Source organism: Lepidochelys kempii, chromosome 25 (assembly GCF_965140265.1).
Source record: "Lepidochelys kempii isolate rLepKem1 chromosome 25, rLepKem1.hap2, whole genome shotgun sequence".
NCBI lineage: Eukaryota > Metazoa > Chordata > Testudines > Cheloniidae > Lepidochelys > Lepidochelys kempii.
The window spans coordinates 11,755,400-11,778,535 of record NC_133280.1 but is presented as its reverse complement, the minus strand read 5'-3'; the positions used below and the strand labels follow the sequence as shown (position 1 = coordinate 11,778,535).

The 23,136-nt window shown below is 55.7% G+C and overlaps 1 protein-coding gene across 2 annotated transcripts in view; it reads right to left on the bottom strand.

Moving 5' to 3' along the window:
• Window positions 1-10,770: 10,770 nt before the first annotated feature.
• PALM (paralemmin) overlaps window positions 10,771-23,136 on the bottom strand; it is a 72,890-nt gene continuing 60,524 nt past the window's right edge. The window contains exons 8-9 of one of the 2 annotated variants that reach the window (XM_073324549.1): window positions 20,800-20,931; window positions 10,771-17,537 (exon numbers count right to left, since the gene is read on the bottom strand). In XM_073324549.1, coding sequence (XP_073180650.1) covers window positions 16,918-17,537; window positions 20,800-20,931 — 752 coding nt within the window. In that variant the 3' untranslated portion in view covers window positions 10,771-16,917. The remainder of the gene's footprint in view (window positions 17,538-20,799; window positions 20,932-23,136) is intronic. The other variant, XM_073324550.1, reaches the window with a different exon arrangement.

Below are 23,136 nucleotides of genomic sequence, written 5' to 3'. Positions count from 1 at the left end.
AGTGCTACATATCTCTATGTAAAGTGCTTGCCCGTGTAAAATGCTTGGAGCTTCTCCGACACACGGCACCGAAGGGCGATGGTTGTCTGGATCCAAAGCTGGATCTGAAATTTGCCACCTGCACCATTGTAACTGTCACCCATGTAATATAAATTGCCCAAGGGCTGGGGAGATCATACAGCTCATTGCAACATCAGCCGGTGCGTGGGAGACACTGGATTAGTGACTGTCAAGTAGAGATGCTAGAACAAAGCCCCGATACTTGATTGTGGTCGTCAGAGCTCTTTGCCTGTGGCTTATTGCTGAGGAGGAAGCAAATTCCTGGAAAGGGCAGGAAAATGCCCAAGAGCCCTTGTAGGGTACCAAGCAGGCCTCGCTCAGCAAACACTTCAGGAGGAGGAGGTGGGTTCAGGCACACGCACGGTCCTGTTTACATTATGGGCGCCTCTCCCCAGCCAGGATTCCTCCTGTCCCAGCTGTGTATGATGTCTGATAACCCGAGTGTTTGCTCTTGCATAGCTGGGATGGGAGCTCTCGCCAACCTCTTGGTACCCTAGCCCCTGAACACTCAGCTCTGCAGCTGCAAAGCCTCCTGGGAGAGGGCTTATCCCTCGGGAGTCTCTCATTGGCTGCCCTGGTGCTTCCAGCCCATGCCATCCTGGGGATCTTGGGAACCAAGCTCTGGCCTCTCTTGCCTCCCCGAAGGATGTTGCGCTAACTCGGAAGCCTCCCCCGGGGACTCGCGCCGTCACATCACCCTACTCTGCCAAGGACCAGTTGGCGGGAGGTGCTTCTGGGCTGCTCTTACTAAACCTCAGCAACAAATCACATCTCCTGGAGGCAAGACCAACAAGGGGAAAGGGGAAGTCGGACTAAAGGCAGAGGCCTGCTCTTTCCATGGGCATGCTGAGGCAATCAATGCCTCTCAGCTCATCCTCTGCAGAGGACCCCTGTGCATCCTCCATCTAACAAGCCAGCAGCGGGGGCAGGAGAGGGGGTGTTCTCTGGCATCCTTTGCATTCACCAGTTGGGGGAAAGCCTGACGACTCTCACAGCACCACCTTCTGGAAGTACCACCTAGTGTGAGCAACTGGGAAACGGCAGCACCCCACGCCACCTGCCAATGGACAGTGGCACCGGACAATAGCGCCCCCGGATACATAGCGCTGCCTCCTGATAGTGCCATCCAGGGCCCCCTCCCGACAACGGCACACTGCTTCGACCCCCTTTAAGGCCAGTCCCACCACTGTGCTTCTCCCAGGCCAAAGGGGCCTCCAGAGAAGCCCCACGTTCCAATCCCTTGAGGGCCAAGGGGTGTCCCGGTGGCTTGCTGTTTCTTAGCAGCTGACCCATGGTGGTTCCGTGGCCTCTTCCGCTGGTTTATAATGATTAATTATTATTACTTAGTATTTGTTTTACGCCGGCACCTAGGAGCCCCAGTCAGAGCCCAGGTACCAGGCGCTGCACAAACACGGAACAAAAATCCCGTCCCTGTTTTGCCCCATTTGGAAGCTGAACAAGAGAGGGGAAAACCCGCTCCCCATGGAGGCATGGCAGAGGAAAGGGAAAACAGCAAGTTCAGACCAGTGCCCAACACACCTGACCCTCTGCCGGGCCCTGGCCTCTCCCCCAGCCAGGCCCGGGAGACTCTGCTGAGCATCAACGTGGCCTCTCAGCAGAGGGACAGGGCCAAAGCACTTCTGAGTGTGTGTAAATGAGAGAGACTGAGAGCGAGAGAGCGACACAGCAATGCCCCCCTCCCCTCCCAGCCAACCCCCACATCACTCGGACTTCCGACAATGCGCCCAGAGCGCCTGGCCCCGATGCCGGCGTCAGATTTAGGCATCGCTCCCGGGCTAGGATCCCTGCTCACAGCAGAATCCAGCCTCTCCTTTTCATTTGAAAGCATTTTGCCTGGGAGAAGCAAATGCTGAAACCCTAGATCAGGGTTTGTTTACTAAGCTGTAGTTGAAAATCCAGGTGTTCTAGGCAAGCTCACGCCCTCTGATTGACCAGCTCTGCTGTGAGCCCCGTGACAAAACGCTCCCCTCCCCGGCCTTTCAGTTGCTCTCCCGGTGCCTCACCCAGCTCGGGCAGGGTTTTTTTTTTGTGAATGTCGCTCTTGTTTTTCACTGCCCAGCTGTGCAGGGGCAGATGTGTTCTGGGCAGGGAGCACGGGGTTTAGTTCCCCATGAATCTGAAACTAAGTCCACTGTCTGTTAACGTGGGTAAGAAAGATTCCCCATGCTGAGGACGAGGGTGTGTCTAGTTCAAAATCTGGGGCTGGGATTTCTGGTACCCCTTGGCAGGTGTCACGGATGCTCGAGCTCTGGGTCTCCGAGCCCTGGGGCATGTCACAGAACACGGACATTTCAGGCAGCTTTAAGTGGCGTGCAGCAACTTAACGCAGCAGGTGAGTGCAAACAGAGAACACCTCCCAGCTGCTGAGGGTTTCACAGAAGGTACCTGGTGTGTGGCTGAATATAGCAGGTCCCTGAGTGGACCAGCTGCGTCTGGGTAGAACACACCTGCAGCAGGTAAGTCCAGGAAGGACGCTCCCATTTCGCTGCAGTGCTCCAGGTAGGCGATTTAGGCTCTCACTTCCCCCTGATGTGAATGGGATGTTGATGTTTGCATAGTCCTGATCCCAGGAGGGCTCCCTGCACGGAGCTCTCCTCTTACACCAGTGAGCGCCAGGCAGCTGTTAAAAAGCCAGCAGCTTCCAGGGGAGCGGTGAACTTATCAGTCTGTCTGGTGACAGCCAGGGTCACTTGGAGGTAACAACAGCTGATGTGGAATGTAGCCAAGCACTGAAATCCTGATTTCCAGTCCCCTGCTTAGCCTGCTAGAGAACACTCGCCAAGAATAGAACCCAGGAGTCCTAGCTCCCAGACTCATCTACTCTAACCACTGGACCATACCCCAAACCAAACCCAGGAATAGAACCCAGGAGTCCTGACTCCCAGTCTGAACCCCATAGGGCACACTACTTCCCCAAGCTGGGACTAGAAAACACAGGCATCCTGGCTTCCATTTCCCCACTTTTCTAATCACTAAACTATACACTGTACTCAAGGCATGAACAGAACCCAGGAGTCCGGATCCCCAGCCTAACGCTAGGGCACTCTCCAGCCCAGGGATGGAAAGGCTGTAGGACCCAGGAGTCCTGGCTCACAATTCCATCTCCTCCCTGCTCTAATCACTAGGTCACGCAGCCTCCTCTTAGTGCCGGGGTGAAGATTCACATGAAGAAACAGCTAAGAATGTGTCACCATTGCTCTTACCTGTGCCCTGGGCTCCAGGGAGGCACAGAGGACCTGCCACGGTGGGGTGTATTTGAACATCTTCTCTCGGCCCCTGGAATCACAGCTCGTGCCAGGAAGGCTGCCCCGCAGCACACAATGCTGGGTCCTAGGCGAAACAGCCGCAATCCAGGGCAGACCCGCGTCCGTCAGTCTGTCTGTGATGAGGCTCCTAGCCTCTGCAGGTTACCACAATCCATCAGTGCGTAGGACTGATTGGAGCAGAAAGAGAAAGGGGATTTAGTCTATTTACACCTGGCATGGGAGCGACCAGTTATTCTGGAGCCAATCCCAGCTGGCGAGCACTCCTCCTTCCACTTCCTCTCTGGGCGCTGCAGGGAGCTGGCTGCACCCTCTTAAGCAAGAGCTACACGACACGCAGCAGGAATGGGGAAGGCAGCCCAGCCAAGGACCCTGCAGGTGTGGATCATGGGAGGGTGGGAGGGAGAGGAAAAGCCAGGTGAACCTCATCGCTGCTCCCTTCCCTTGTGCTTCTGAGCTCTTAGCCAACCCTCGGAGCCCCTGCTGTCCTGGTTGGGGGTCCCCACCACTTTGTCTGCTTTAGGTTGTGTGTGTGTCTCTCTCTCACACACACACACACACTCCTTTGGGCTCACACAACTCCCTGGGAAACCTGGACCCCAGACTGTCATCTCCAAAGGTAGCAGGCGGGCAGCACCAAAGCCCCAGCACCCCACCTGTCCCCAGAAGGAGCCCGAGATGATCAGAAAGGAGCGAGTGTCCCTGGGAGAGGTGAACTGGCTGGGGCGGGTGGGAAAGGGGCGGGCGGGACAGGGAAACAGAGGGAAGAGCTGGGCCTGCCTCATCTGCATGCCCCGGGGTCAGGGGACAACGGGCTCCAGGCATCAGCCCTGAAGGAGGCGTCACTTACACCTGTTTCTTGTGCACGGTTCTGGGAACGCCCATGTTCAGTGTGAGCCCCCAGGCCCCTTGAGGGATGGGCGGGCAGCTGGGCTCCTGTGCGGCTGTGTATAACACGGGGCTGCTGTGATCCTATGAGCCAGACACATACATGTGCTTGGCGTGCGTCTGTGAACATGTATGATGCCTGAGTGTGCGAGAGACAGGCTGAGGTTGTCTGATTACACGGCTTTCCCTGCCTCCTGCACGTGTCTGCGTCGTGTGTGTCCCTACGACACACAGAGCTGGATCTGGCCCCTGGTTCAGGGGTAGAAATTGAGAAGAAAGCCCCAGAATTCCTGGGCCACTGGGATGCAATGATCTGAAACACCTGGTGGCCTGTCTGACATTCCTACTGATCAGATCTAATTTACCTTAATGTTGCTTCCTCAACAGCAGAGAGGTCCAGTGGCATCCGGAAATGAACCCTTTGGAAAATCACTTTTATTCATTCAGCCCTGGAAATCAGCTCCTTTCCCCACCCCTGCAAGGAAATGGGGGCTCCCCTAGTGGCTCAATGTCCCTTTCCTTGTTTCCCAGCCTGGCCCTAGCCCCGTCCCGTCCTGCCCCAGCCACGCCCTACGGTGCTTGATCATTCTTGTTTGCCAGGGCCAGGGAGAAATTGTTTCCTGGTGTTGGGAGAATGAAACAATCTTGGACGGTTGCCCTGAGTGATGGATTTGCTCCCGCCACCTCAGGCACATGGAGGAGTCTCTTCTTTCTTCCTTTGTCTGACATGCACAAGAAAAAAACCGGGGCAAGCCCTGGAACACACAGGCGCCCACACATTGCTCCTGCATCCCGGTTGTGGCTGAAGTTAGCTTAGCTGAGGGGATATCCCCTCCGACTACTCCGGAAGGCTGATGGCCTTTCTCCTTAGGCTCATGCTCGTCTGCTATGTGACACCTGCTTCCCACCCCACTAACACCCGAGACTCCTCTGCCCCATGGCCACACTTGTAAGAAGAGATGGTGCTGAAGCACAAGGATGAAATGAAGGGAGATGCCACTGATGGTTTGCAGATGGCGCCTGGGAGTAAAGCAGTAGCCAGCATCTCTGGTGGCATTGCACTTTGGGTTTGGTCAATCAGCTGAGCTTGGCATGGAAACCAATGGGTAGACAGGATGGGAAAGCTCTGAATGGGAGCAGAGTCGCTCTGTTGGGGAGCAAAGGATCATGAGATCCTTAAAGGCTTGGTTACAACCAGCGGCCTTCTCTAGATGGCCCAGCAGGCAGACGGCACTTGGATCATGCAGCAGCAAGAAACAACCGGACGCGCTGTCACGCTTTGCCATCATGTGATTTCGCCTGGCTGGAAACAATCGGACGAACGGTGAAAGAAGAGGGTGGGAGCAGCTGGGACTTTCTCATCCTCAAGCCAGTGGACGTCTGTTGACACCATAAAGCCACAGCAGAGCCAAGAGCGTCTGGCTCCAAAGTCCAGGGCTGGAATGGCAAGGGGGCCTGCTGGTCAGGACCGAGGTGCGTTGGCAGAGCAGGACATGAGGAGCCCAGGACAATGTTGGGGTGGGGGTGGGAAGGGGCGTGAAGTTCAGGAGGATTGAGGGAGCTCCAGGGAGCGTCTGACGCTAGCTGAGAGGGGCCTTTACTCCTGGGGTTAGGGGCCGGACAGCAGGCCGAGCCGGCTCAGTACAAGGTATGTGCTGGACCCTTGGCTGTTTGCAGCCTTGCTGGTGAGGAGCGAAACCCAGAGATTGCACCCCTGACCTTTGCTCTGGGTCTGTCGAGTTACGGGGAATGCAAAGGCCTCTGGAAAGGGGTTGCAAAGCGAACCTGAAAGTGCTGGTGAGCAGCAGCTGGGCCTCTGGGGCCCGGGGTGGTCACTGGTAGGCCAGCCATCCAGGGCGAGAAGGGAATAGAAGTGAATGGAGTGTGGCAAAGGCCGGGTCTAGAATCCAGCCAATCGCTCTCCCAGGCTGTTCACACGGGACTCCTATCACGGCTGCAGCCTGGCACCTAGAAACGGGCCAGGGTTTATTTGAGCTGTTTTTTCCCCTGATGATAAACCCAGACTCAGTAACAATGAGGAGGCCTCGTCTGTCATCCCTGTCACAGCGTGGTCGCCGGAGGGGCTTTTCCGGCCTCACCACCCCTCCTCTGCTCCCCTTCCCCTCCACCGTGTTTTATTGTATTCTTCCAGCAGGTCCCAGCCTGTAGTGGGGTTACATCATGTGACAGGGCCCAGCCAGCTTCCCAACGTGCTTCGAGCCCAGGGCACAGTCCAAACTGCATCTGCTCTTACCTGCTTCATCCCATCAGTTTGTATTCAGCCGTAGCCCTGCTTGGTTCATTGACACCCTCGGTCAGCTGCCTGGCCTCCCGCTAGAGCCTAATGAATAGACACTGGTGGGTGTGGGTGCTGAATAAGCTCCTGGTTCGGTACACTTTCCCCTGGCCTCAACGTGCTGCAGAGGGGCAGTTGCATTAGCCCATCCTGTAACTGGGGAAACCGAGGCACAGAGCGGGGCAGCGCATGTCCAAGGTCACCTGGCGGAAGTGCAGTGGGTTGGCAGCGCTGTGCCCCACCCCATAGGCCTCTGGGGTTTGTGCAGTGCTCTGGAGACTGCTCTGGGATCGCCGATATCACGGCTGGCCCGTGCCACCAGCCATGTTGCTTTCCGGCTAGCCAGAGGCCCTCTTAGGCTCCAACAGGGGCAGGGGCCAGCTCTAGCCTTTGAACCCCCCTGATGTTTTCAGAATTGGGTTTGGCTTCTGAAGACAAGGGGACATTTGCAAAAGGTGAAACTGGATTTGCGGTTCAATCTCCCCTCCCCAAACCTGGGTTTGGATTTGGGCCATTGGGAAAGTCAGCATTGGGGTGTTGCACACCCCCAGAGTTTGGGGTGAGGGTTGGTCCGGGTTTGGCTCCAGGCTCCTCCCTGCTTAGCGAGGGTGACCACAGCTAAAAGCTGGGCTCCCCAGAACACCTCTCTTCCCAGCCAGGCTAGGGCAGCCCCCTTCCCAGCAGCGCTCCTAGGAGCCCGGCGTCCTCGTTCAGTCCTGGCAGCGTCTCCTGCTGGCAGGGATCAGCCTGTGCGAAGAGGCGGCCGAGCTCCCCGGGCTGCCCACCCCGACAGCGCAGCTCAATTCTGTGGGGGTGCTGAGCGCCCTTTCGGTGCCCAGCCCCCTGCGGGATCAGGCTCCATGGACAGCTGCCTTCTGCAGTCCCTGGTGCATCTGGGGAACTCCAGCTCTTGCCGGATGATGCAGGTGCCCGGCGGAACTAGCCAAGGACGGAGGCGTCTCCCGTGCTGGGACAGAGGGGCTCTGGCAACGCCCTGCAATGAAGACAGGAGCCAGGTCTCCTGGGCCAGGAGGTGGCAGAAGCCAAATGGAAGAGCTACTCACATACTTCTGCCCGCCCCCCCATCCCCACCCCTGCGACCCAGGAGCAGCCCAGCCCAGCCCAGCTGGATGGACACACCGGATCTTAAACATTTCAGAGAAGCGATAGCTCCCCCGCCCCACCCTGCTGCACCGGGTAGTCACTCACCTGCTGCGGGTGTATCTCTGGAGATTCCCACGGGGGGGGGGGGGGGCAGGGGGTCGGGTGCCTCCAGGATCACAGCCCTGCGGCCCTCAGTCCACAGCTGCAGGACTCGGCAGGCCTGAGGTTCTGGAGCATCTGTCGGCTAAAGCCGGGCTTTACCGGGATTTGCAGGCAACAATGGCTGAGGGCTGGGCAGAGACCCAGGAGCTGACAGTGGAAATGCCAGCCCGGGTGCTGTAGGGAAGGGCAGACAATGGGGCAGAGGGGTGCTGACAGTGAGACCACGGGAATGTTGCTGACCAAAGGAAGGGCTTTAACACTGACAACAACCCCCCGCCTCCCCCCCGACTGGAACAAACAAAATCATCAGGATAAAAAGGGATGCAGGAAAGTTCTGCATCAGGGCAGGAAGAGCCAGAGCCCGGCACATCCTCCTTCACCCCGGCCCCCTCAAGGGCAGGGACGAGCAGGAGAAGCTGGACAGGATGCCCCAGCCTAGATCACCCAAGGGAAATGATAATAATGTGTGTCATGAAGTGGCTAGCGTGTAGGTGGCACCGTTGCCCTCTACTGGACAGAATCAGGGCTGCTTAACTCTTGGTGTGTGTCATACACCCTATACTGCTAGCAGCAATTAGGGATTCTCCTTGAGCTCAAACTGATGGGGGCCTAGTGCCTTCATAAGAGAAGGAGCCACGTTCAAGCCCCACTGTGACACACAGCGTAGTGAGAGCCTGGGAGCCCACGGACTTGTCACCACGCTTAGCATCTTTCTAGTGCCCTCCAGCCATGGAGCTCAAGTCATGGTCACGCTATAGAATATACCAGTGAAGCCTCACAGTCCCTATCATGGCCATCCTCATGAAGCAACAGATGGGGTTAACTTCACCAACCTCTGACATGCAGCCACCTCTGGGGTGGAGTGCAGCGGCTGTTGAACAGCTCAGCACAGGTGAGGGAGCAGCGAGCGATGTGGTGGGGAAACGCTTCCCTTCCTCTACCCAAATCCTCAGCCGAGACAAACCCCGCAGGGTCCAAGCCAGCAAGCCCCACCCTGCCAAGAAAGCTCCCCACAGAGCATGCTAAGGGCTTGTGGGATCTTGCAGATGCTTATCCTCCTTTGTCCTGAGCTCCCAGTTTATTCTGCTCCCCATTTCACAAGAGCGCAGACTGCCCCACTCCCTTCGTTTTTAACCAGAGACCGTGCACAAGCAGCTGGAAATACCAGCATCGCTCCAGCAGAACTGCCCTCAGCGCTAATGGGGCTGTGGGGCGGCTGTCACTGCCAGCAGCCACATCCTCCAGTGATAATGGCTTCCTGGCTGGTCAGTGCAGTTCCCCTTCTCCTGTGCCTAGATCATTATCTGCACAGACAGGAGATTAAGGTCTGTATTATCCTTCCCCTCCTGATGCCCACTTCCTTGGCTCTCCCTTGTTGGAGGCTTTGGCACAATCACAGGGCTCGCTCAGGCTGGGGATCCCCAGGCTGGGCTAGCTCAGGCCTCTCATGAAGGTGCCGGGGAAGGCCCAGTGCTCCATGCGAGACCAGACATGGTCCTTAGCAGGAGACCATCATGCAGAGACCCTCCAGGAGTCAGAGGAGCGGAACCAACAGGCCATTTCCACCTCAATGATCTGAGGAGGGGACTTTAGCTTGGGAAAGGGTCTGATCCATGGCATGAACCTCCCACCCCCATGGGATTTGAACCCAGGTGCTTCAGCATGCCCCTCTGCCAGCTGAGCTACAAGAGTTACCCCCTTGGCTGGTAGCAGTAGTAGGTCATTATCCTCTTTGTGGCTCAGGATGGGGTGAGGTGTGTAATGGCCTGCACCAAAATCCTGATCCGAAGGAGGGGGCATGGTTTGAAATCCCCCCCCTTACACACCCCTTTATCGAATCTATCTCCATAGACATCCCTCTATCTATCCATCCATCCACGCATCCCCATACGCACCCCTCTATCAATCCACCCATCCATCCCCATACACGCCCCATCTATCCATCCATCCCCATACATGCCCCATCTATCCATCCATCCATCTCCATACACACCTATCTATCCATCCCCATATGCACCCCTCTATCAATCCATCCCCATACATTACCCATCTATCTATCCATCCCCATACACACCTGTTCGGCGTGTTAGTATTCAGGCCTCTATATTTGCTGGAGAGAGAATTTTCGGTCTTGTTTGCCTTTTGATATTTTTATAGTCTTACTAATGTGTGTGAACCAGGACACTGGGCAGATGTGTTACGTCTACCCACAAGCAGATGAGGGGAACAGAGATAAGAGACAGAGCTAAAGTGTTCCTCGGCAGAGTGGGAGGGTAATATACGAGCATACTCTTGAAAGACAGTCCTGCCTCAAACTCCTCTCCCGAGATAAGGTCAAGCAGCCAGTCGGGCGGGGCGGGGGGAAGGTATAAGAAACGCTAATGGGCCAAAGAAAGGCCTGTCCCTGACCGAAGCACAACCTCACTCTTTACCCCTCCCGTGGGATCCAAAAGAGGTGGCACGAAGCCCCCAGACTCACGACGCTCCAAAATGGCACAGGACCGTAAATGGTAAGGGGTGGGACCGAGGGCGGGCACTACAGGTGTAGTTATGCCTGCTAAGGAGGGGGGACCCTGCGGAAAAGGCTCTGGGTTGTCGTCAGAGCTATGCGTATGCTTGCTTGAAACTAACCCCAATGAACATCACATTGCCTGCACTTGGACTTCTGGTCTTCTGCTTCCTGTCTGCGGGAGAATAACCAGGGAAAGGGAAAAGCCCCCAATCACACCCATCTATCAATCCATCCATCCCCATACATGCCCCTCGATCTAGAATACTTATATGGCCTCCCTTTACTGCAGCATCTGTGCCCCTCTCAGCCTTTGATGCAAATCCCGAGATCGAGCCATCGGACGTGTCCATGCACGGACCAGGTTGGCGAAGAATCCAGATGCTGCGCAGAGGAGCCGGGGTGACGCCCCATCTCCCCGCGTGGGCCTGTGGGGCTGGCCCCAAAGCAGAGGGCAGAGGCATCCACCTGATTAGTCACACCGTTTATTGGCTTAGTTCGGGTGTATTACAAACAATGGGGGCTGTAACGTCAAATGGCTCGTCACAATTAAAAAGCACAGGAGCGCGGGAAGTGCACTTCAGCCGAGTCACGCAGCGGGGGGGGGGGCAGGGAGGAATGGCGGGGTGGTGGGGGTGGACTCACAGAGGGACCGCCCTGTACATACACCGGCTGGGAAGGGGCCAGGCAGATGGGGGGGAAGGGGCTATAGGAGGGGGCCACACACCAGTCTCCCGTTCAGAATGTGCTGGGCTCCTGCTTTCTCCCCCTCAAGCCACCCCCACCCTGATCCGGTTGAGGAATCAAGGGCCCGATCCTGAGTCCATTAACAGCAGCAGCAGAAAGCTCATCAGGAGCAGACTCGGGCCCTAGGTGGCTAGGCTGTGCCTGGTTTAAGCCTGACTTGGGTCCAGAGCTAAACTGGAACCTGGGGGAATTCTGCCCCATAGCGTAACTCCCCATATGACCCATGCGTGGACTGGGGGACGGGGCTGCCCCCAGAACAGCAAGAGCTCCCGGGGCTGGACTAAGGCCGGATCTGTGGAACCCTAGGAGCCAGATCCCTGCCCAGCAGGTGACATGAAGCTGGCTGATTCTCAGCAGCCACCGGCCGTGGAGGAGAGGACACAGTCTGGCCCCACGCCAGGTTGGCACGGGACCAAGGAAGGGGCTACGGGAGGATAATGGCCACCTGGCAAGGGCAGCCAACATCACTCTTTGTACAGCTGGGTCACTCTCCCACCACCCCGCCACACTCCTCTTCACCCCCTTGAGAACCTCACAGCCAGCGAGCCACTTGTGGCCTCCCACTACGGCCCTCCCACCCGCGCCCTGTTTCATAGCCATGATTACAGATAAAGCCCCAGGTTCCTTAACGTTATTCTTTGGCAAAGTTCTCAGCCATGTGGGCGAAGACCATCGGTTAAATGAAATAATTGAGGGGTGTGGAATCAGCTCCGGGCGAAGCTTTGCCAGCGTCCATCCTGGATTGCGCCAAACCCAATGCTGGGCAGTCGGGTGCCTCTTCCAGGGGCCACAAGGGGAAGCTAGTCTACACCCCAATCCCAGGGGAGAAGCATGTGTGATACTGCTGTGTTCGAAGGCCAAGGGTCGGAGGCTGAGCACTGAGAGGAAAGCGTCGGCCTCCGTCGGCCCCTGGGGAAATGATTGTCACAGCCTGAAGAGAACTGGCCAGCCTAGTGGAAAAAATACAAGTGACTAACCAGGATCTGCTTCTCTGGGCCCGGCCCTCCTACCGCTACGAGAACCTTTGAACGGGAACTTGAGGAGACTGGAAACGGAACCGGGTGCAAACAGGCGAGGGACCCCTGGTCCAGCAAAGAACACGCTCAGAGTTACACGCGGGCTTTTGTGCTTTGCTGGATCGGCGCTAGACGTGACAATAACAATTTGATTGTAAAATGTATTCCCTGTTGATCAAGGCTTCAGGGCGTGAGGTCTCTCTCTGCGTGCAGGCGTGTGGGCACATAGAAACCAAGAGGTTAAAAAGTATTTGGGTGCCAACTTCACTCCTGCCTCCCATTGGGCCCCTCTCAAAGTCAGTGGAGTGAGGGGGAAGAATGGTCTGGCCCTGGGTGGGTTATTTCCATGGGCACGCAGGCGGCCCATGTGTTGTAGTCCAGAAGCTTTGCCACGATCCCGATTCCTCTCAGGATGACTCACCAAACAAGGACTAATGCCAGGGACAAGAACCACCAGCACGGAGTGGAAAGGTGCGAAAACCGCAGCTGGGTGTGGCAGGGAGTAGCCACCGGGGCAACACCGAGCACAGGATCCTTTCAAGCTGCACAGCAGGGGAAATGCTCTAACAGCGAATGCTACACAAATTGCAAGGGGAGGGAGAAGGAGGGAGACCATTATGTGCAGTCAGGGGCCTGATCTTTGGTTAATCCTTGAGACATCACATTAGGGTGAAATTTACCCCTCTGCAGAGAAACAGCAAGTAGCCTTGACATCAGCGGAGTCCAGTTAAGCCCACAGGGCACATGCTGTTAATCTTGCCCAGCGGTAATTTTCACATAACAGAAAAGCAAGGATGACGTCCCCCTTCAGGACCAGCATGCCTGTGTAGAAGCTGCCGTTGTCGGTGGGCAACACCTGTGTGAGCTCAACCTCTAAGGATGACGTGAGAGAACAGGGTGAAAACCAAAGTTGCATGGCACCACCTCCCCACACTTATCACCTACCCGTCAACTGGCCAACCTGGAACCCGCGGTCCTACATCCTGGCGGAAAGATGGCGGTGATGGCACCAATGCACCCCACAGCTGGCGTCAACTGGCATAACGCCACTGGGCTTCCCATTTACACCAGGTGAGGATCTGGCCCCAGAGCCTCTAGTGCCGGGCAAACATTTTCAACAAATAAAAAGCATTCATCCACTCCCGGGGCCAGGCCCTCCGAAGGCATAAAGCCACTGGAGTCAATGGAACTGGGCTAACTTACACAAGACGGGGATCTGACCCAGTGACTCCCATGGAACCAAGTCGAGTCACCCCAGCTGGAGATCTGGCGCCCAGATTGACCTTGAGGGCATTAGGCGTGATTACCGCCAACATGCCCAAAAGCTTTCGTGTTCCTTTGTCTGCAAGAACGTTCCTGGGAAGCTCACGGCTCGCTCACGCGCGTGCAAACGTGTGCTCCGTGCAGGAAGCATTCCCAGGGGCACCTCCTCAAATCTCTTCCCTCGTCCCCGCTCGGAACCAATTTCAACACTCCAGCTGGAAAGCCGAGGCGATACCAACGACTCAGGTCCGCAACCTGATGCCCCGCTTAATGCCAAGCTCCCGGAGCGAGTGGTCTGCCAACATCTCGCTGGCGGAAGCTCGTTTTCACCGAGCGTTTGTCGACCTGTTTCCAGTAATGAGCAAATTTGCAATCAGCATCCAAGTCTGTCTGCGGAGTGGGAAACCGGTCTAAAGTCGTATCGATAAATGATTCACTGCAGAGGAATGACCCAGCTCCAAGGCGTCCCTGGCTCTGCCGTCCCGAACCCAACACGAAGTGAGCGTTAGCTTCTCCTTGTGCAACGAGCGCTACACAAGCTCCAATCTCTAGACCGACCACCAACCCTGCAGCATGTCCTATTTCAGCCCCTGCCACAGCAAAGGAGACCCGAGACCCGCATGCAGCAGCCCTAGGACACGATCCATGTGATCTCACCGCTAGCCCCGAGCCACTAGCCCACGAGCACTGGGTCGTGGCCCATTGCTTGATTTGTTCTGCTGGATGGGGTTTATCCCGAACTCCCATTGCCTCCCCTATGGAACCCACTCTGCAGGAAAGGGCCACCCACTTGGATGCGGGCCCAAAGGCAGCCAGCCAACAAGCTGCCTTTGGGGGACCTGCAGCATCCTTGCCAATCTGGCTGTTGCAGAGCAGAACTGCCTCCCGGGTCATGCTCTGCTGCAGAACCTGGGGTAGATCCTCAGCTGGTGTCAGTGAGCTGGCATCGCTCCACGGAAGTTGACGGCGCTCCGGCAATTTACACCAGCTGGGGTCTGGCCTGCAATTCATCGGGCGTGATCAGGGGAGCGAGTGCCTGATCTTGCCACGCCCACAGCTCTGCGCTGCAGGGAGAGTGGGTGCAAGGAAAACGATTAGGGATCAGGGAGGCATCTGTTCTGAAGAGCTCCCGCGAGGTGTTCCCGAGAATGGTTCTTCCTGGAGAAGAACCGGAAGCTCCCTGGAGGTGGCTGGGGCCCAGTGGCCAGCTACAAACTCGAACCAGGAGTAGCAAAAGAACTAAAGTTTCCCCTGCTCTGAGCCGAGCAAAGCATCGCCACTCACTTAGCTGCTTTAAAAACCAGGTACCCTCCTTCAGCATAACAGCGTTAAAGAATAAACATGTTCTGAGGGGGGGAACCTCTGTGAGTGACCCCCAGAGGAGTCCCCAAGCTCTGGGGCAGACCCACAGCAGTCAGTGGGTAGCCGAGAGTAGAATCCAGCCCTATCTCTTTACGTGGGAGTGGGGGTGGTTCTGCTTTCAGGTGCAGCTGGTACGACCCCGTTAGTGTCAGCAGGCCTGCACAGGTATCAAGGACGGCAGGATTGGGGCCTGGTTTAGGGGCGTCTCCAAGCAATTGTGGCAGCTGCCCAACTATGCACCCCTTCAAAGCCATTTGCTGGGCTCCTTGGCTACAAAGTGAAAACCCTTTTGCTTTGCCAGGGCCAAATATGCTGAACGAGCAACTGGCTCGAGGGGACCCATCAATGCCACTAGGTGATGCCAAAGGCAAATCATAATCCCCCCACCCAAGCAGCAATAAGGCACCTGGCTCACTGGCTCGAGTGAGGACAAGCCAAGGGACTGGAGGGTTCAGACTTTGTCCACACGAGCGTGTTGCGTGGGAGGGCTGCCCTGGGCTGAGAAGGCGACAGCATTGATGCCAGGGGGCTGCTGGTGCTGAGTGGGTGGAGGTGCTGACAGGGCCCTACCTGTGGCTAACAGGGCTCCAAAGGTTAATGACCACAAGCATGTTCAGAACAACCCTCCAGAACTCCCGACGAGCAGACCCTTCTCCCGCTGGCCACGACTTGGGCCGACCTCCTCCAATTTCATCCACTGTCCACAACTGGGAGCATCTCTGGTCATCAGCTCAGTGGCCGATGTCCTTACTGGCGTGGCATCTACAAGGGAAAAGTTAATGCCAGGGGAGACGCAGTCAACATCCTTCCAACCACCTCGCCCCTTCACGGCCTTGTCATTCCAGCAGAGAAAAGCCAGCTAAGAAATGAGGGAGCCGCTCTTCTGTAGAAACCAGCAGATGACATGACATCACAGGGGTGTGGGAGCTGATAGGCCCCGGTTCCGGCATTCAAACCAGCGGGGTCAATAAAGTACCTTAAGGCTTGTGGTCACCACTGTGAGTGCTGGACTGAGAAGTTCCTTGAGAGAAGGAGTGACTCCGGAATGACTGATTCTGCTGCCTGGAAATCCAGCAGGGACCTGTTTATTTTTCACACTGCTACATTTTTCTGGAGCTGCACGTTGCACCTGGAACGGTCAACTTTAGGTGTTGAAACAACAGGTCCATCTCACAGACCACCCCCACGGACCTTGGCCAAGCTGTGTTGGAACGTCACACACGCCTTGCAGAGGTCTCATCTCCAGGGAGTGTCCGTTTCCTTTTGCCGTGGAAACAGTTCATCTTGCGGCTGGTTTGAAGGCTCAGGTTAGTGCTTAAAAACTCTAAGCAGCAAGATCAGGCCAAATTTAAGTTCGGCCCAGCAGCTCACGTGCCGGCTGAAACCTCTGCTTCAAACTTCTTGTGGAGCTGTGGTTTGGGGCGCTGGGTCTGTGCTGCGTCGGGTTTCCCGAGACCCGTCGTCGAAATGAACCCAGGGTGCGGGGGATAGTCAAGCTGCCACTGGACAGGAGCTTCTGTCTTGCTGGAGCAGGTGGCCTGGGTGTTTCTAAACCGTGGCCCGTTGACGCCAGGGCGTGTGGAGAAAGAGCTGGGATGTGAGTGGTCTCCCTCCTTCCCCTTCCATAAGGCCAGGAAGAAAGTCCTAACAGCAGCCAGTTTTTGAAAAACCATCTAAGGAGGCTTCTTAGTCCGATGACCCTCTGCTGAGCCCCTCCCCCCACATCAGTGAGATCAGCTCCAGCATCCTTCGGATAACAGCGGAGGGTGTCATTTAACGAGGGGAAAAGCCATTAGTAAAATAAAAAAAATGGGAGCCCTACAGGTGGGAGAGTTCCATGATGGCCATCCCTGGTGGGCTGAGGATCTCTGAGAGACCCCACCATGGCACGGGGGAGCAGGGGGGAGAGACAAAGGCAAGGGGGAAAAAATAAGCGTGTATAATACATATAATATTCAGCGCCATTGGCATATTGCATGGAAGCGGACGTCAGACGAGCGATGCCGCGGCCAGGAGATGGTGCTGCCTATTATACACTTTACAAACACTGCATTTGATTCCCAAGTCTCTTAAGAAAAAGAAGTTGTGTCTGGTAAGTAAATAAAATACGGTGTCACTTGGAGTTTGTGGAACCTAGGGAACTAAGAGGAACAGGGTAACAGAAGGTGGGGGGCAGTCCTTTTTGGCTGTACAATGAGGGGAGGTCAGAAGGAGCTGGCGGACGTTTCACATCACCGTGCAGCATTTGCAACGGTGTTTCTTCATGTCTAGGTCCTGATCGGCTCCCTTGGGATCCGTGTCGTTGGCCCCTGGCTTCTCCCCGACCTGGCTGTCTTCCTTCTGCGGCAGGGCGGCCACGGGCTCCACGGTGCTGCCGTTGGGTGGGGCGTGGTCCTTGCCCGTGCAGTCTGCCGCTCCGGCTGCTGCTGGCTTGGTGTCGGCATCGTCAATCACCACCAGCTCAGCCTTGATGGTGCCCCCCAGACCCAGGACCTTTTTGGTCTCGTTCTCGTCTTCCACGTTCTGGTAGCCCATGAAGATCATGGTGACCGGCTGCTCTTTGCTAGGCTCTGCCCCTTCACCGGAGGCCAGGATTCTCGGGCTGTCCACTGGCTTGGCTTGCACCCCAGTGATCTCCTTCCGGGGCGTGGTCTTCTGGCTGGGCAGGTTACTCTCGGGACCCCCCTTCTTGGCCTCTTCACGCTCCTTGGTCTTGGAGTCCCTCTGGGAGACCTCGCCCAGGTTCGCCTCATCTGCCTTGTGGATCAGCTCGTCCACCTCAGAGGAGCTGAGAGGGTGGACCCCGTTCTCGATGGCTCCATCCTCCATGTGGACCGCGTGCACCACTGTGGGAGAGACAGAGAAGACAGTGAGGACTCAGAGGAAGGCCAAGGGGCATGTGTCAGGCTGGTCTAGAGATGAGAGGTGGTACCTGGATCTGGGATAGGGTGAGACTAAGGCTTGGAACCAAGCCAGGTCTGGGGGTTTAGGATTCAGACAGCAGGAATCTATGGAGCTAATCTCACATTATCGCTCCCATCTGGAGCTGGATATATCTTGGTTTAGGATCTGACCCACACCCAGAACTCCCCTTCTGGGTCAGGCAGCTTTTGAGCTCTTCGAAGCGGCAGACACACCCCAGACTCCGCTGTTTGCTGGACCCTCGACCCAATCACCAGAAACAGCGGTTGTCATCCAGCAACACTCCCAGATCAGCACTTGCTACTGTCCAGGGAATTATTCCCTGGGCAATCCACAGCAAACCCCCATCTACAGCCAGGCGAAGAGAACCAATCGCTTCTAAAGCAGTGCTTGGGATGGATCACACTGGGTACCCACAAAGGAAAAAACCTTTTAAATAGGAAACCAGTCCTAGAATTGGTCAGCTAGGATACATCCACAGGCATAATCTAGATCATCCTCAGTACAGGGATGACGACCTGGGAGATCTGTAAGAAAGAATCCCCACCCCTGAGATTAGCATACACAGCCGCTAGGTGGCTCTTATGCTCCAGACGAAGGCATTTGGGTTTGATTTCCCCAGGATGGTGATGACATGTTATCCCTAGGGAAGGTGGCTCTGCTTTTCATTACGTGGTTAGTTCGGTGCATCTTTTTCTACGTAGCCAACTACTGTCCTGAATAATGGGAGGCAGCGGAATACTGCAGCCCCCACACAGAGCATGGGATAGGCCAGGAGAGAAACCCAAAGCACCTGACCAGAGCAAACTTGGCAGCCTAAATACCAGGGGAGCCCCAAGCTCAGAGCTCCTGTCGGCACCCTGTGGACACGCTGTTACAAACCTATCTAAGCAGAACACACATCCAAGCCCAATGTGTGGAGTAGCTGTGGGCCGGCGTCGGTTACCCATGGACCGGGAAAGGTCGCAGCCCACCCTCGATAAGAGCCAGTCACGGGGACTGATGGTCACTGAAAACGGGGTTGTATTTGCCCCTTGTTTGCAAAGCGATCCCCCCAACATCTGCAGAACGCTACATGGGGTGAAGCAACCTTTAAAGGTGCCTTTGCTTGTTGCAGCCCCAACACCTCCCTGCACCCGCCGGGCGGCAACCAAGGCCACAGCTGCACTTGACCAAAAGAGTCTGAACTCATTTGGATCCCTCCCATCACACCTCAGCTGCCATGTCCAGCAACGCATGCAGCTTCTGCCACGCTGGGGCAGGTGTCCCAGCAACCGGTGCGGATTGTTGCTTTGGGAAGGGGTGAGGGGAAGGTTGCAGCAAATCACTACTGAGTTCAGATAGTTAGCACCCCACCCCCTCTCGCTATCCGCTCCCCACAGCCGTCGCTCACGGTCCCGGGAAGCGGCTGTCAGCTGGTGCGGTGGCCCAACACAAAAGCCAAAAGATAGCTGCAGTCATCAAGGCTCTTAACGAGAGCGCAAGGTAACACAGACCCCAAAGCGTTTTAGGAAGTCAGGTCTTATTATCCCCCAGTTTCACACACTAGGGAAACTGAGGCACAGGGCAGGGAAAGCAACTTGCTCAAGGTCACACAAATTAAGTAGCAGAGCCAGGGACTGAACTGGACCCAGAGTCCAGCATCCAAGTCATGGCACCACACAGCCTCGACCTAAACAACGTTACCTCCCACACACATCTATGCATCAACTCTAGACTAGGTCATGCACCCTGTGCATCTTTCCTCCATTTCCTGGGGCCACCCTGGGACATGAAAGAGCTTATCGAACATCCTCCAACAAGAGAGAGAATCAGAGCAATGAAGGGCTGGAAGGGACCTCAAGAGGTCATCAAGTCAGGACCTCTGCGCTGAGGCAGGACCAAGTAAAGCTGTACAGGGGTTCCTCCAACCTGTTCTTAAAACCTCCAATAACGGTGATTTGAGTCTCCCTTGGAAGCCTGGTCCAGAGCTTAACTCCCCTTAGAGTTCGAAAGCTTTTCCTAATACCAAACCTAAATCTCCCTTGCTGACGATTAAGCCCATTGCTTCTTGTCCTATCTTCAGGGGACATGGAAAAGAACTGATCACCACCCTCTGTATACCAGCCCTTTACATATTTGAAGACCGTTATCAGATCCTCTCTCTGTCGTCTTTTCTCAAGACTAAATGTGCCCAGTTTCATGAACCTTTCCCCATAGGGCAGGTTTTCTGAACCTTTCATCATTTTTGTTGCTCTCCTCTGGACTCTCTCCAATTTGTCCACAGCTTTCCTAAAATGGGGTGCCCAGAATTGGACACAGAATTCTAAATGAAGCCTCACCAACGCCAAGGGGAGCAGGACAATCACCTCCCGTGTTCTACATCCGACACTCTGGTTAACACACCCCAGAACGATAACCGCCTTTTTCACAACAGCATCACACCGTTGACTCATATTCAGCGTGTGATCCACTAGGCCCCCTAGATCCCTTTCAGTAATACTGTCGCCTTCCCCATTGTGTAGGTGTGCATTTGATTTTTCCTTCCAAAGTGAAGCACTTTGCACTTGTCTTTGCTGAATTTCATCCTGTTGAATTCAGAGCAACTCTCCTATTTCTCAAGGTCATTTCAAATGCTAATCCTGGCCTCCAAAGTGCTTGCAACCCCTCCCACCTTGGTGTCATCTGCATATTTCATCAGCAGGCCCTCCGCTCCCTTACCCGAGGCATGAATGAAAATATTGCCTAGTGCCAGACCCAGAGCTGGCCCCTAGAGACGCCCTCCCAGTTGGACAGCAAACCATTGAGCACGCCTCTTTGAGCACAGGGTTTCAAGCACTTGTGCACCCACCTTGGTGTGGCATGATTTGTTCTGGACAAATCCATGCTGGCTGTTCCTTAGAACACTACTGTTCTCCTGGTTCGGTGCAAGCAACATTGCGCTGGGTATTGAGCGGGGACTCAGGGTGTGGTCGCTGTTAGCTGCTAACCCTGAGTAGTTGGTGCCAATGATCCACCCCAGCCAGGGCAGGGGCCCGTCTGCCAGTCCCTAGGAAAGCCGGAGAGCGGTAGACGGCAGTGACTGGTCACTGGCCCTGCCGCCGACAGTGATGCTCCTCTGGTAGTGCCTACAGTCACCTTCTCCCTTCACCTCCCTCTTGGCCTCCAGGATGCCTGGGGAGGGAGGGATGCTCTTTGGGCCCGTACCTTTCATCTCATCCTCGTACACCTTGACCCCCTGCAGGCAATGATTCTTGGGGAGCAGGGTGGTGCTGGATAGGACTTTGGTCTCGCCAGTTACTCTGTCCTTCTCCACTGTGATCTCCACTGAGTACATGGCTGGGACACAAACAGGACAGTGAGAGTTAAACCAGCCCCCGGCTCCCACCCCGCTACAAGGCTCCAGCGCTCAGAAGCAGGCAGCTAGCACGTGGGGGAGGGGGAAGGGGGCGCAAGATGGAGAGGTGCGGGTGCCACTGGGAGAGCTCGGAGCTGCTGGGTGGGGAGAGGCGGCACTGTGGGCTCCAGCAAGGAGTGCATGGCAGGCAGTCCCTAGGTCCCAAGCACTGCCTTCCCAGCAGGATGTACGTTACCTTCCAGCATCCTTAGCACCCGGCCCTCCCAGTGCTGCCGTGAGCTCCCTTACCTCTGGGGCTGTTCGGGCTCCCCTCTTGGTAGCTGATGTGATGTTGTGGGCAGAGAACGGCTTCCATTGTCACCTGTCTGTCCAGAGAGCTGAGGGATGGGTCTAGCTTGCCCCTCTCCACTGAGCAGTTGGTCAGCAGGATCAGGCCCCGCTGAGGACTCTGAGCAGGGATCTGACCCTCACTCCAGTTTTGCACATTTAGTAAAAAACCCCAATTTTCAAATTCAATTGTAGTAAGAACGGCAGGAAAGCACCTGCTCTCGGATTCTCTCAGCTGGATGCAGGAGGCAGAAGAAATTTAGGATTTGTTTTCGTCAGTCCACTGAGCTGATATGAATCAAAGACACAACGGGCTCGGCTTCTCCAGTGAACAGCTAGCCCCATGAGCCCACCTGCCCGCTGTCCTGTGCTCTGTGGCATTGCTCCCCTCTGTGCAAAGTGGGTGCAAAACACTCCCCCAGCTGGAATTCCCCACTCCCGCGGCTGGGGGCGTGTCCCCCCTGCTTTGCGCAGGGGCCCGTGACAATGCAAGGCGCAGGGTGGTGGAGAATCAGGCCCAGGGACAGATTCTCAGCTGGCATCAAATGGCGTAGCTCTGCTGGCATCTGTGCAGCGCTTCCTGGCTTTGGGCTCGTCTGATCTCCTCTGGCGCTTCGACTGCTGGATCCCCGTCGCTGGGAACACCTCGGACCCCGCTCTAGTACATTACACCTGGACCAGGAGGCCTGCTATGTCCCCTTGGCTTGGTAGCTCCTCGACAGAGCCGTGGACTCGAATGTAGCTGAGGCTTAATCCGTACTCACCTGGCTAAAGCAAATCATTTGCCACAGGAATGTAGCTTCCCTGCAGTCTCGCAGCCTCACCACTGTCATGTAACATTGCTAAGCCCCACTGCACTTCACCTGCAAACACCAGAGCTCCAGCAGAATGGCTGCATGTACCTATGGAGATCTGTACTGCCAAGCACTCCTAGCTGAGCTGGGCTGGCTTGCAAGCGGCCTTTAGTTTAGCCAGCCGGCTTTATCTAAGCAGCCAGGCTGCAGTGCTGTGTTGGGGGGTTAGACGAGCCATGCTAGGAGGCAACGTGTCCTTCCCTCTGAGCCAGCAAGCCACAAGGAGCGGGAGGCAAAGAAAGAAAGAAATCAACCCAAGGGAAAGTAAGGTGGTTTCTATCAACAGGCAACCCAAATGAGTGCAGCTGCAGCATGATTTCAAAAAATAAGAGGATAAAAGGGTAAGGCCAGAAACAGCATCTAAGATTATATAAATAACGTTTCCGCCTGGGGCTTGGAAACCAATTGAGCTGTATAGATCGCACTTGACATTAACTGGGTTTACATGTATGTAACAAGCGTGTAGTTAACAAGTATCTCCACTTCGGAAGGCCGAGGTTCTGCAGCTGTAGCTTGGATTGTTCTTGGCATTAGCTCGACCTTACTGTGTTGTAGGACTCAAGGCGTAGCTCATCTACGCAACCGTTCGCCACGCAGCTCTGGCAAAGCAGGGCTGGGGTTGGCCCGGTAGTTACATGTGGTCGGTGCCCACTCAGTGTGAAATGGCCCCACTGGAGGCAGTTGAGAAATAGCCATGCCGTCTTTATGTCTGGTCAGTGTCGGGAATCGAAATTCACAGCAATGCTTTTGGAGCTATGGCACAGCGTGAGCCTTGGAGTGGCCTGTCCTTTGCCCATCACATGGGCAGGTGCCTGTCCCCCTGCCTCTTGGAGATACAAACTCGCTGAAGTTCTGAGTTCCACCTTCCTGGCGCCCTGGGGGGGGGGGGTAACTGCCATATGGTAGAGACATACAACTGAAAGCTTGAGCCAATCCTGCAGGGAAGGAACTGTGGGTAGGACTTCTCATAGTTATTAGAGATGGGCTCAAAGTCTGGATACACAG